Below are 14,970 nucleotides of genomic sequence, written 5' to 3'. Positions count from 1 at the left end.
AATGTGGGTCTTGCATGCCAATAAGGAAAAAAAAAGAGGTAACTCCTTATGATAATGATATATGATTTATGTAGATATTTGATGAAACTCGTGTAGTATTGAAAAGTTCCAAGTTTCAATCAACTCCCACATTTCATTGACAAGTTATATTTTTTCTGTTCATACTTCATAGTGTAGCAAGTAACTTCTTTAACAAATTGATCACACCACTATATCAGATTTCATAGGATGAAAGGGAAAGATGGACTTCCAACATTCCTCCTATAGAATTGTCTCGTTGCAGTCGTCTTATCAACCCGATCAAAACATAGACGATTCACATCAATGCAATGGAGAACTGGAGAGGATAGTGAGCTTACAAAAGAGCTATTCCCCTTTCAACTGGATCTTTGTCTTCGGGGCTTCAACTTAGGCTTGAATCAAACCATACACTGCTTTGACAAAGATTAACAGACAGTTTCCAGTAATCGTTCCCAGAAAAAGACAAACATAGCCAGTTCAGAATATGTGCTCGGACTAAGAAATACTCCATCCATTTTTAATAAGTTTTTAGAGAAATATAGCAATTGTTATAACATCAAATTAGTTTTATTAAATGCTAACATTCACAAAACAATATGTTTATTTGGTGTTGAACATGTTGCTTTGTTTTTCTATTAACTTGGTAAATTTAATAAGTTTGATTAAGAAAAAAGTTCATCTTATAATATGATATGAAATGGAGCGAGTAATAAACAAGGAATATATAAAACTTTCATCGATGCCTATTGCTACAAAACAAATGTTTCCATTCCAAGTAAACATTCTCACACAAAGATTACCTATTACACTCAGGGGCTGCCTCTCGCTAAAGAAATTCAAGAACTATTCTTTTAACAACATATGTATGCTTCTACTTTCTATCCTGAAAATGATTTCTCATTGATCAACTTGAAAAATATGTTTCCTAGTGAGTCATGTGTCAACTATATGAGCACCTCCACATCATCCTCGGCGCTTTCTTCCAAAAGGAGATCATCTCTTTGCTCAGCCTTCTTCCTTCTCTCATTCTTCTTCCTGGTCTCCTCACCTATAGCATTGGCGATGGCGATGGGTAGCCAAAATCCAGGCCTTTCGAGGAACTGAGCTCGGTGAAGAATCATCGCATCACGCCGTGTCACATCAATGCCATCGAAAGTCCACACCGCAACTGTGGCATTTCCTTTCAGGCCCAAGGAATACCAGCCTAACCCCGAAATAGCAATATCCATACTGTTCACATCCCAACTGACCCCCGACACATCAATCTGTCTTTCCGTCCAGTGACCTAATTCGGCAACTCGCTCTGGCCTGATCGGTGGCTGAATAACAACAGCATATAAATCAGTTTGACAAAGATGGAAAAAGTATGTTTATTTTTGTTCCAATGCTTCTCTTGTCAGTGATAATAACCCAACTACATAAACACTTATAATAGAGCAGTGGTAGCACCGGCAGTGCTCTTCAAAAAATTAACAGAACTTTGTCTGTGCAACAGGTGTTTAACCCTTAGATTTTAGACAACCAGAATTTCACATGTGCTTGTTTATTCGACTAGCATGTGGGATACACTACCGTTCCATAGAATAGCCTTACTTTGATGTAATCTTCAAGTATTATGTTCCCATTAAATATAGTACTATATTCTATAATTAAATGTACTGTTGGGCATACCTGAAGTCTGATGCCAAAATGTTTGTCCCGCAGTTCTTCAGCATTTTCAGTCTTCCCCAGATGGAGGGACACACTAGGAGATGCCCAAACAGTTATGTAGATAGTTTGGACTGAAGCTTTTAACACATCAAGTCGTGTTAAACCTCCAATATGTACAGATTGTCCTGCCTGAAACATTTTACAACCATTGGAGGGATCAACGGAATCTCACAGATCATGACACAACATAGAAGTATGGACAACCATAATGTTTGAAACTTTGATAGTACGAGTTGAGGACTGATAGAGGCTGCTAATGTGTGAAGTGTTTGATAGTACAAGTTTAGGTCACTAAACCATCCAAGGGATACTCAGTGCAAAGTGTTTCAAAAGTCAAAATATAGTACTACCTCTGACCGACACTGTTTAATGTGTGATTAACTATACTATCACTAGTACACAATTTCATCAATATTAATAAGTTACTACAAAAGGAACCTAGGAGTAACTACAAGTACGACATTAAGCCTTAAAGTGATACAGAGTGGAGAACTTGCACATGTTCAGATTTTGTCATGTGTCTATATTTATACATTTCAAGCTTGAGCAGTGACCACAAAGCTAATAAAGGACTAACAAAAGCTTGAGGATACTGTTTCGCTTCAAACAAAATGAGACTATTGGCACAACAGATTGAATGAGATAAGTCATTTCTAGCTATGAACCCCAGTAGATAAACTGTTCTATATAGGCAATAGTTAGTCATTAATAGGTCAAGTACTTTTACAAGGAAATAACATGATTAGTAGAAATGTAATAGACTAAAAAACTACCTTCACCCTGAAGCACCTTGGCCGGAGTTCTTTCCGAATTTCAACCATCTTGCGTTCCTCACTGTTTAATCTCATTGACATTATATATGGATGCAATAAGCCAGGAGTGTCATACATTTTAGCCTTTGCTGGCAAAACACCTGTTATTCTCAAGATTCCTAATGTAGTTCCTGGCACAGCAGCCTCAGTCAACCTTGTGATTTTGACACCTTGTTTCTTTGCAAATGCATTAATTAGAGTGGATTTCCCAGCATTCTGTGCACCAATCACCCAAACATTGCTACGGGGCCCAGCTAGTTCCTTGACATATGAGATCAAGTTTCTGACAGACAAATCCTTATGAACACTGATCAAGAAAACAGCATCCAGCTTTGGTGCTCCGAAAGCCTTAGCTCGGCCTCTCACCCACTTCTCCAGCCTCACTCCCATTTGCTGCCATGGCAGCAAATCCACCTTCGTTCCAACAAGAACAAGCCTTGGCGTTTCACTCAACTTAGAAGTTCCCCGCCCCTCGAGCGCCTTGAACAGCGACTTGGCAGCCCTCTTTGGGAATGAGCCGTCAAAGTCCGCGCAATCCGCTACCATGACGATAACCGGTGTGCCAGCTGAACGTTTCATCAGACGGGACGATATGAACCGATCGAAATCGAAGTCCGGGATCAAATTCTCAGCCTTGTCATTCTTCACATGCCCATAATTCCTCAGTGAGTGGCACCGGGCACAGACCACGGCGGCGTCCTCCTCGGCCTCGGCCTTCTTGGCTTCCCGTGCCCGGCGTTTCCTCTCGGACTTGGACAGCTTCTCCTTCTTCCATCTCTCGAGTGTCTCCTCAGTGATCTTTCCATACCCAACTCCCGGTGGGGTGAAACCATCCAGTTCTTTCCTCCATTTCTCCTCCTCGTCTTCCATCTCCTCATCCCAATCCGAGTCCCAGTCGCTCGAGAAGCCATCGATCTTGGCATCTATGTCAGCCTTCATCTCCGCCCCATCCTCTCCATTCTCATCCTCTTCTTCAAGAAATTCATCCAAATCGCTGTCCAGACCGTCCAATTCGGCGGCAAGATCAGATTCCGACGGCGCACCGTCCTCCTCGTCGTCTCCAAGAAATCCATCAGGCTCGGCGGCAAGAGGAGGCGACCCGTCTTCCCCCATCTCGTCGTCGGAGAGGCGGGAGGGGTTCTTGAAGAAGCCGGGCAGGTTGGGGTCGGCGTCCTGCATGAACACGCCGCAGCCGGGGCAGACGGGGCGGCCGACGGCGGCGTCCTCGTCATCCCTGCCCTCGCTGATGACCGGGCTCGGCGGCGGCGGCGGCGACCTGCCGCGCTTGCCGGCCGTGGACACGGCGGAGACGGGGGAGAAGGAGAGGCTGCGGCTCTGAGGCGGCGGGCAGAGGAAGAAGGGGAGGACGCGGAATGGCGGGGCCGCGCCGACGGCGAGGCGGGAGGGGAGGCGAGCTGCTGCTGCCGCCGCGACGGTAGCGGGGAGGAGGAGGGGTTTAGCCATTGGAGGCGGCAGGCAGCGCCCAGCGCCCCAGCGGCGAGAGGATAGGGGACAAGGGAGCGAGTGATCGTTTCCAGTCCAAATTGCGGGGAGATCTCCGAAATTTGGAGAAATTGTGAAACAACCCTCCACAAATAACAATTGATGCCTTACAGGCCTGTTTGGCACAGCTCTAGCTCTAGCTCCACCTCTCTTGGAGCTGGAGCTCAGCCAAATAATTTTAGCTCCACCTAAAATCTTATATACCGATTTCTGGGTTACAGCTCCGTCTTGTGATTGGGCCACGTGGCACCACGATTATAACTCAGCCTAGATTCTCGACTGGAAAAGTGTGCCACGTATTCCCACTCATTCGCAGCCATCCGATGACATATTAATGGTGACAAAACGTCCAGCGGATCTAAATGTAAATTGCAAATTTTAAGAGGGATTTTTTCTCAAATGAGAAATCTCATCTAGAACAACCAGGAGCAGAGGAAAACATACTAGGAAAAAAAAGAATCCAACAAAAAAAAAGTCTGGCAAGAATAAGATTTCTCCTCTCCGAATCACCATGCCATCGTCTAGCTAACAATGACAGCGACGATGACCTTAAGCTTGATGTACCTCCGGGAGCTTCTTGGTGCCGCCCTGCCTTGATCTACACCACCATAACCTGCTTCGGGTGACCTACCTCCACCTAGACATGAGCCAGATAAGGAGGATGCGAGAGACGAGAGGCGAGAAGTGGAGCTGGCGGAGGGAGATGGAGGTCCCCTGCGCCTGGTCGCCTCGATCTGATCGTCTCTCCACCTAAAATAGGAGCTGAAGCTGGGTGGAGCGCTATCACAAAATGAACTAGAGATTTGAAGTTGGGTTTTAGCTTTCCACAACTCCACTCCAAATCCAACTCCTAAAGCTAAATTTTGGGGTTGGAGTTGTGCCAAACAGGCCATGAATTTAGGCTACTCCACAACTCCACTCTAGATTTAACTTCTGGAGATAAATTTAAGAGTTGCAGCTCTACCAAATAGGCACTCTAAAAATATACATATCATCTAAAAATGTATCATTTATATCCAATTTAATAGTCTGTTCATATAATAGTTACATATAAATATATACTTTATCATTAAAATCTAGTCACACATCTCATACAAACATACAACCATAAATCTATATCTCCTTGACATGTGCTTATAGTTGGCTTAGGACATGTACAATAACCCCATCCCAGTCAACTAATAGCCAAGCCACGTCACCATACATGTTGGTATTTCTTAACCTTACAGATAAAATCCGCAAGCGGACGAAAAATACCGATGTAGCACTTCATCTGGGAGTATTCTTAGGTATCGATTTCCATAGGGAACATGTGTGTTAACTCCGGTTTAAGTTCATCCAAGGACACGAAGCTAAAGATAGGCCAAGGATAGAGAGATTTCACCGGTGGAGAACAGTGTCTACGGAAAGCTTAACTTTAATCCTAATGAGGTACTTCGGGCACTGTCCAGCTCGCTGCTCCCAGATATCGCTCTACTGCACACCCGGGAGGACTTCAGTGTCGTGAGGACTGTCACCACCTCTATACCCACCTCACACCTATTGTGAGATGCAGAGCAAACACCAGAAATTAATTACCTAGACACCACGTCTAAGCAGATTAATTACTTACTTTAATGTTAGCTACACACCAAAGTAAATCACTATATTTTAGTTGATTATAGTGAACGATGATCCCGTACTCTAAATAGGAACTAACCAAGAGATAATTCTCACCAAGCAAAACTAAATTACTCAAAAGATAATTCTATTATAACTAGAGTAATTAACAGAGCGTAAAGAAATAGGGAGAGGATTACCGACAACTCCGGAATTCCTCCGACTTCTACTCTACTCTCTTCCCAATCTAGTATACAGTATAGTACAGTAGAGCCTCTTATAATTTAGCTTGTGTATTGGAGTGAGTGAGGTGAGGTCTTTATATAGGGGCAGGTATGACGGTTATGGAACGTGAAAAGACACTTCTGCCCTCCAACCGTCATTCAGGAGCTCATCTGGACCGTCCACGCGAAGCCCCAGATCGAACGGCCGTGGGAGTGAACCCAGGTCTGGCCCGACAGAGCCCATCTTCGGCCTGTTACTCCTTCTCTGCCTCCTCTATCCATTTCTGCTAGTGGAAAGCCCAATTAATGATGCTCTTCGGTAGTTTCTGGCCCACTCGTAGTATGGATAGGAATTATTCTTCACTCAAGTCTATTTTTGGTCCAACTCTGGTGGTTTATTACCTGCATACAAATATACGCCAATACTCGTGGAATATGTCAGAATTTAACATTTTCACTATGTTGGATGTTTTATTTTTATGGTTTTATGCAAGTATTGGTGGCATAAAATTTGTCATTAACAACCGCCAACAATACACCTACGTGGAAGAGAGAGGACATGAGAGAGGGAGAGAGAGAGAGGAGTAGACGCTTAATCTGGTGCTAGCAGAACACGAGTTTCTAGATTAGTTTTACCTCCTGTGAAAAAAAATACTGGCTTATGAACGAATAAAGAAAGGCATCTCCGGTGTCATAAAATGTGCATAGAGATGGCTTGTGTATGTGTCGGTTGTAGACCCTGCTCTAGCTGATTTGGACAGAGTTCAGAGTAATCAACCATCTTTTTTATTGCTCTTGCCCTTATAACCTACTCTCTCCGTCCCAAAATAAACCAACATCGTACGGGATGTGACACATCCTAATACGATGAATCTGGACACTCCTGTATAAGGTTTGTTTATTTTGGGATGGATGGAGTACTATTGTACTTGTTCTACAAAGAACTTTGGAAGTTTATAGAAAGTTTCACTATTGATAGTGAAAATTTTCCATTTCAGTCAGAGCTTAAGATCATGGGATTTAGTAATTATTTTGCGCTGAATGGTTGAATGGATTCATGCTTTCAAATGAGTTAATTAACTATTATAAAGTTGAAAATAGAATTAAAACGATATTTTAAGAAATTCAGATATCATTATTTGAAAAATATATTCATATGTAGAATATTTTTTGCAAAGATCTCACAGTTTATGAGGTCAGGAAGGGGTGCATATTCATCGTTTTATCTAGTCGTTGGAAGCAAATGGGTACATTTACAAACTGAGATGAAATGAATTTGATTGCCACAAAAAAATTGAAGCTCACAATAGAAAAACAATAGAAAGTACCTCCATATGTGTTCAACTATATGTGCAATAGCAAAACAAATTGAAAAATAACAAAAGAACAAATTGAATACAAAATTCCAATCTTGCCATGTGTTGACATTTATACATCTGATATTTTTTGTGCCGGACTTTCTTCCATACTTTTATGTCCCACTTCATAACCCAAAATGATGTTGATTTTTAAGTGAAATTTTGACTAGTACTTTGAAACTTTGAATTCTTACCTAAAAATATTTCAATAGAGGATAAAAGGTAAACCCGGTTATCGCAATAAGGGAAACCCTGCATCCATTCCACAATGTTAGTGCTTCATCACATCATTACTAGGTATTTTTGTTGTATTGCTCCAGTAGTAATTCAGTCGGAGAAATAAAATAAGCATGGGACAAAAGGGTTAGATCTCAAATATTTAAACTACTAAATCATGCCCCAATCTTAGCGCTTCATTACATTGCCACCAGGTGTACTTGTTGTATTGTTCTAGTAGTAATCTAGTTGGAGAAATAAAATAAGCATAGGACAGAAAAGAGTTAGATTTCAAACATTAAAACTGCTCAATCATGAAAAATCAAACAATAAATATTCAAAACAAACATTGAGGATCAACTACTACCTTGTATTTGGAAATTTCAAAATTTTCAATTGTTAATGTTGAAATAATTACAATTATTTTTGAAAAAGTAGGATCTAAATAAAAATAGTAAACATTGCCTATAAAAAAAATAGTAAACATTAATGTTGGAAGTATAAAAATATAAAATTTGAAAATTATTAATTCAGATTTAAATCAATTTTTAACAAAGAGTAAAAATACATCGTCGATCCCCAAACTTGTCCCAAGATACCATCCAGATCCAAAAACATGGAAAACGAACAAATTGACTTAGAGACAAATATGTCTTTTGATTCAAACTAAATCTTGGTACAGATTATAGCTGGTAATTATCATTAGGAAAATGTTGTCTCTCATCTCTACTCTTGATTTAATTTCCATCCTACTCCTAAATTGGGAAATTTGATCATTGTACTTTGAACATTGGGGATACATCCATCCACCCATTTAACATGCTTTGTCATTGATCTACAAGATATCCAAGTTGATATATTTAACATAGCATCGGGTAGGACCCACACGCACTATTATAGCTGATAGTGGAACCGATGATTTCCTCTCAATTTCTCTCCTCAATAATAAGTGAAGTAGGTCTTATCACAAGCTCAAATCCAACTTGGCCTTGCCACACTTTGTCATCTCTACTCAATTTATCCCTAACTATTTAGAATGGAGAATTGAATGTGCTTGGAAACTTTGTAATATCTAAAATGACCTAGGATAGAATAGAAGCGCCACCTACACGCGAATTAGCTTCCGAGGTCGAGCAGTCTCAATTTCACTACAGGATTTGCGAATGAATGCTAGGCTGGGCCAGATTATATATATTAATCTTGTTTTGGGAAGCTACATAATATATGTTAGCTTTTTGTTGTTCAAAGCTACATTTTTTATGGTATATTGGAACATATGATATGTAGATAAGCACAAACCATAAAGAAAAGCTACCCACCTTCAAATAATCAACTTGCACCATATGTCCATGCTTAGCATTTTGTACTAATTCAACTAAATCTCAATTCATATCTAAGTTCATTTATTTGCAGTTCTACGCACTACACAGAAATGAATAGTATTTATTGTGTTGAGGAAAATTTGGGAAAATCATCACTGAATAACAAATAACAACAATGCAACAATGAATAGTTGTTGCATACAGTTTAGTGATTGTTGTGTATTTTGTTGTTTGCAATTTTATTCATGAAGGCTTATAAAAAATGTTATTCACTAGTTAAAATGTGGCCTGAAATTTTAGGTGCTGTTAAATCGTAGAAACAAATCTTAGCAATATAACCATTGCGCCTCTCTATTTATATACATCTTTTTTTTTTCTGAAGGGTCTGTTTATGTGCGTGTATGTGTGCACACGTGTTTCATTGTACATAAGAACACAAATAGCACCCTCACTGCCTCACATATATCTTCTCATATATCTTCTATAGATTAGCTCCTCATATATACTAGACAAAACCAACTCACGTTGTTTCATCTTCTCTGCTGGCCTCCTACACTATTTTATATCCTTATATCAAGTTTCGTGGTCAAGATCACAAAATACCCTTTAAACAAAAGGAAAAAAAAACTTTCCATCTTCTTTACCGGTACATATATGTTAAACAAAAGCAACAAAACTTCAACTTCACGTTTGAAGATAGCTTTGCCACAAAGCGAAGCTAATTTAACTTCCGGTTCATCTTCTCCGCTTACGAAAAGCAATTACGTACCACTGTTTCAGCCTATTTTGCTACTTCCTAGCTTTAGTTTTCTTAAAAGTAGTTTTATCTGGTATCTAGATGCAGTTCCTGAAGTTTCTTGGCTAGTAAGCGCAGGAAAAAGAACAACTTATATATGATGATCTCTTAACTAACTCATTCTAGCCTAAACAACTTATTGCTGATGTTGAAAGGTCCCCACAACAACAGCATTCCCCATACCTAGCGTCCACAGTATGCAGGGACAATATAATTTATTGATGTAAAATCCTCTGTAGACAAATTGACTAGGGAAGTTATAATGTTTAAAAGCGATTAAAAAAATTCTCCTTGCTTTAACTGGCATATAACTTCCACACCCACATCTCTAACCTATAGCTAAAATAAACTATATATTTTTTTTTGCAAACATGCAAAAGTTTTAGGTGTCGAATTATATTAGGTGGAAGCAACATAGTACACAATGCAAACTGTAGATCAGTAGCAGGAGAGTTATATGGATTGAGAGATTACACCATTGAACATGTAAATTTGTAGACAATTTCAGCAGGGGGAGAAATAGGGACCCAAAGAACAAAACGTCATAATAAGTCAAAATCGAGCAATCCCTCACAAATGTCAAGCAACTAAAGCCTAGTCGCTCGCAACATGTGCATCATCTAGCTACTTTAGAAGGAAAGAGGATCGTGGCTAGAGAGAAACTAAGTACTCCATATTTTTTTTTGACATGAATTACTGTCAGGCATTAGCCCAACAGTATAGCTTTTATAAAAAAAATGGAAAATATTTACATCTAAGTACTCCATATTCATATCTAAGTTCACTTGTTTGTGTTTCTACCATGTGAAATAAAATTATTTGTATGAGAATTCGAGGACATACTAGGAAATTCATCACTCGATAAAAAGAATGACACATATATAATTAGCATGCCATTCATCACCCGATACCAAATATATAATTAGCATGCCATTCATACTCGCATTTGAATGTTAAAATTCTAACAAATATTTAATATGCAAAATCTATCACTTGTTCTCTTTCTTTTTCTTTTCCATTACCTTTCTCTCCTTTTTCCTATGACATGGCAAGTTTCAGTGGGCCCAAGGACTACATATAGCAACATGATAAACTGTAGATTGCAGAGGTTCTATTCTTGTATTGTTATCTTGATGGATCTTTTAAAATAGATGTAGCTTTGTGATAAACTTTATGCTAAATATGCAGTTTTACAATACCATACTGTGATGATTTCAGTATTAAATTTGTAGTTTTGTGATATGGCATATTAAGTCTATCGATTTGTTATTGTTTTATCAATTTATCTCTAGTTTTTTTAAGGTTTACTAGCTCCAGTTTCAATATATATCTCATCACAGCAAAACAAATGGAGTAAATGAATTCTTTGCCAAGATTGATGGTCCCCGCAGAAAAAAGGCACTCCTTGTGCCTCACACCTATAATGCCGAGACAATATTTTGTTGTAATAATTATTGATGAACAAACTAAAATAATCAAGCTACAGGGACTAAAATGTTTTTATAAAAAACTCTACGCTTTAACCGACATAGAATTTCCACACTCCAATCTTTACTCTCCAGCTCCAGAAAAAAAAAAGAAATAAATGATATAACTCTATATTCTTTTATCTGTACACGCAAAAATTTTAATTATGTCTTGAATTATATTAGAAGAAAACGGCATAGTACACACAACGGTAGCTTTAGTCAATAAAGTGAGCAGTTCACAAATTAAGAGATTACATAATATAGAATTCCAAACTATTTAGGCAGTTTTAGCATGTAAAAGTGGGAAAAGAAAAGAAAAGAAAAGAAAAGAAAAAAAGAAACAGAGGCCGGCCGGGACCAAAGCGTAGACATCTTGAATCGAATGCAAGTGTACTAATTCCTCAGGCGTGTCGAACAACCAAAGCCCCTCGGCAACATACGGAACATCAAGCTATGGCACACCAACTTTAGAAAGAAGGAAGATTAAACCAGGAGCTAGCTAGACACAGCAGACAAGTTAAGTAGATATTAATCCCCACACAATCTCCAAATTAAAACCATGCATGCTTATCATCATCACCATCACCACCAACAAGAATGTCCATGTCATCCTTCCACCATCGATCTCTCCATCTCTTTCATCCCCCCTCCACCTATAAATACTGCTAATTAGCTCCCTCTCTTCTTCATCCAAGCTAGCTATAGCTAGTATATATCTGACAAATTCAGAGAAATTCAGAGAGTCACCGCGAGAGCTTAAGCTAGCTAGCTAGCCGGCCATGGCATCGCATGTGGACCCGCTGGTGGTGGGGAGGGTGATCGGCGACGTGGTGGACCTGTTCGTGCCGACGACGGCCATGTCGGTGCGGTTCGGGACCAAGGACCTCACCAACGGCTGCGAGATCAAGCCGTCCGTCGCCGCCGCGCCGCCCGCCGTGCAGATCGCCGGCAGGGTCAACGAGCTCTTCGCTCTGGTCAGCACACACACACACGCACATGTGCAGCAGAATTATACTTGTGTTAATTACTAGTCCCTTTTGACATAAGCATGCTTAATTACTGCCTTGATCTGACTATTTGATCGACACATGTCGTGTTTTGTTGCGACCTGTGTGTGTTCGTGCGTGGTTAGGTCATGACTGATCCAGATGCTCCTAGCCCCAGCGAGCCGACTATGAGAGAGTGGCTTCACTGGTAATTAATTATTATTACTGTTACTGTTTTTCTTTTAGTCTTTTAATAATAAATATGGTATATACCTATATATATATATCTCCGGCGTGTGGCAACATGCACACGGCTAATTTACTGTTACTGTTATGCATGAACTCGCCATGAATTTAAATGGTGATTATTTCGCATTGTGTCTTTTTCCTTTTGAAGTTACCGTTGCGGTTTTCTTTTTTTTTTAACTGTTCTATTGTTTTGGACCAGGCTGGTGGTTAACATACCAGGTGGAACAGATCCTTCTCAAGGTAAATAATCATGCAAGCATGCTAGTACCTTATAATTTCCTAAACAAGCTTAAGTGATATATATAGTACAGTATTACTTCCTAATTGACACTCTTTCTTCCATGCATCTTCACTTTTACTATATATAGTCAAATATATCATGTATTAGAGTGTGTTTAGTTCACGCTAAAACTGAAAGTTTGGTTGAAATTGGAACGATGTGATGGAAAAGTTGTAAGTTTATGTGTATAGGAAAGTTTTGATGTGATGGAAAAGTTGAAAGTTTGAAGAAAAAGTTTGGAACTGGCCGTGTTTAGTTCACCCCCAACTACCCCAAACTTCCAATTTTTCATCACATCACATTACATCCAAAACTTTCCTACACACATAAACTTTTAACTTTTTTTCCGAACTTTCAACTTTCTCCAAACTTCCAATATTTTTTAGGAACTAAACACAGCCTAAACAAGGCCTTAATTCCCCACAATGCAATTAACCGAGTTGCATGCACTGATTTTGCCCTGTGCAAGGAAGGTCGCTAGCAAGCGCTAGTAGTAGCAGTAAGCAAGTAGCAACCGACCGGCTAGATTCGGCGTAGCTATGCAGAGCCTGTGTCCATTTCAGCCAGCTATAGCTGCAGGCTGCGCACAGTAGGTGCCAGCCGGCGAGCGGCCACCTGTCGGCCGCCACGAGCAACATGTGGCGGGGCTGCGGGCCCCGCCGGTGGTACACGTGTAAGCCCACCTCCGCACTCCGCGCCGCCACGTGTCGCACGCCGGACGACGACGTCGGCCGCCACCGTCGTCATCGTCATCCGGCCGGTCGTCTCACATCGCTAGCTGGATTTAATTAGTTTAATTCGTTGGATTAATTAAACAGGGAGGAGGCTAATCTAGTCTAGCTACACGGTTGTTTTGGCTCTCATCGACCCTGATCCAACGACAAAAAAGACGTCGCCTAGCTTTTTTTGAGTTCGTCCTGGTAGGGTGGGTGGTGTGACCTGCTGGCGTGATCTTTTTCATCTGGCGACTCTTGGAAGCTTTTGGCCAAGGACACGTAGTCGCTTATCCATGATGATTAATTCACACTGTACATTTGGTATCTTCGTAGTCAAGAGTAAGATTGCTAGCTAGCTAATTCAACCCAAGATCACCCGTCAAGAGTTATAGTGGAGTTGGTTCGCACGCGCACGGTTGATCTTGTAACAGCGACCGTCGTCTTATCGTTGATTAAAGCTGCATCATAATTTGATTTGATAATTAACACATGAATTATATTACTCCGTAGGCAAGCAGCAGCCAGAAGCTGTTTAATTACTGATTTTGATGTGTTCGTTTAATTTGTGGATCGATGCAGGGGATGTGGTGGTGCCGTACATGGGGCCACGGCCGCCGGTGGGGATCCACCGCTACGTGATGGTGCTGTTCCAGCAGAAGGCGCGCGTGGCGGCGCCGCCGCCCGACGAGGACGCCGCGCGCGCCAGGTTCAGCACGCGCGCCTTCGCCGACCGCCACGACCTCGGCCTCCCCGTCGCCGCCCTCTACTTCAACGCCCAGAAGGAGCCCGCCAACCGCCGCCGCCGCTACTAGCCTCCCTCCCCTCGCTCGGCGTCGCCCATCCATCCATCCATGGACGGCGACGGCGACCTAGCTAGCTAATAAGCCATCGGTCGGCCATGCTCGCCGTCCAAACTATCATGCACCATATCATGTCGTCGTTTATGTGGTTAATTAATTATTTCCGGCGTTTTATTACTGTGTGGTGATTAATTAGCTGAACTATTGTTTTGATGATGGTGATTGTTTTAGTACACTACGGACACACGCATATACAACACTACACGCACAACCACACTCACATCCTGTGAATGCACCCCTAACATACGCGTTCTAAGCGACGGAAACCTAAGACACATTCAGTACCCCGGGTCAAGTCATCTCTGTCGGACCTAATCTATCACCTCTAATAGGTTCGGTCCTCGCAAGATATTAATCATCAGTGATGACTCCCCTCATATATGGCGGGTGAAGACCCATCAGTGACGATAAACATCTCCGATAGGCCGCATATAGAAGAGGCCCACCATATGTAAGGTTGACCACCTTGACTAGGTAGTGTTTGCTAACTGTTACAGGTAATTGTGACGGATCTATCACAGGTAATTGTGACTTCTCATATGTAATGGCTTGACAACGTAGTGTAAAAGATAAGTCATTGATGAGTTAATTGGAAAAAAATAAATTTTAAATATTGGCTAGCCTCAGGATTGCTAGCAATGCTCTCAAAAAAACAAATCATATCACAATCACATATATTCCCAGCCGTTCTCCCCAATAGGCAATAACTCCCGACCAACAACCCAAAATATGTACAAAAACATACAATTCAAACTCCCAAGTTACATATTCACAATGCAAATGTCTTCCTCATATATTTATTTTAACTCTTAAAGCCAAAAATTTACACTGTTATATACTTGACGCCCA

General features: G+C 40.9%; 2 protein-coding genes across 2 annotated transcripts; one reads left to right on the top strand and one right to left on the bottom strand.

Annotated features, from left to right (window-relative positions):
- Positions 1-728: 728 nt before the first annotated feature.
- Positions 729-4,079, bottom strand: LOC4341108 (GTP-binding protein BRASSINAZOLE INSENSITIVE PALE GREEN 2, chloroplastic). Its single transcript, XM_015785400.3, has 3 exons — positions 2,505-4,079; positions 1,693-1,860; positions 729-1,340 (listed from the first exon to the last, which is right to left on the bottom strand). The coding sequence occupies exons 1-3, from the start codon at positions 4,005-4,007 to the stop codon at positions 966-968; spliced, it is 2,046 nt and encodes a 681-aa protein (XP_015640886.1). The 5' UTR covers positions 4,008-4,079; the 3' UTR covers positions 729-965.
- A 7,639-nt stretch (positions 4,080-11,718) lies between these two features.
- Positions 11,719-14,277, top strand: LOC4341107 (protein MOTHER of FT and TFL1 homolog 1-like). Its single transcript, NM_001423993.1, has 4 exons — positions 11,719-12,004; positions 12,163-12,224; positions 12,465-12,505; positions 13,841-14,277. Exons 1-4 carry the CDS (start codon positions 11,810-11,812, stop codon positions 14,071-14,073), a joined length of 531 nt encoding a protein of 176 aa, NP_001410922.1. The 5' UTR covers positions 11,719-11,809; the 3' UTR covers positions 14,074-14,277.
- Positions 14,278-14,970: the final 693 nt, after the last annotated feature.

The sequence above is a fragment of the Oryza sativa genome, chromosome 6 (assembly GCF_034140825.1).
Source record: "Oryza sativa Japonica Group chromosome 6, ASM3414082v1".
Lineage (NCBI taxonomy): Eukaryota > Viridiplantae > Streptophyta > Magnoliopsida > Poales > Poaceae > Oryza > Oryza sativa.
This window is presented reverse-complemented; position numbering and strand designations above follow the sequence as displayed.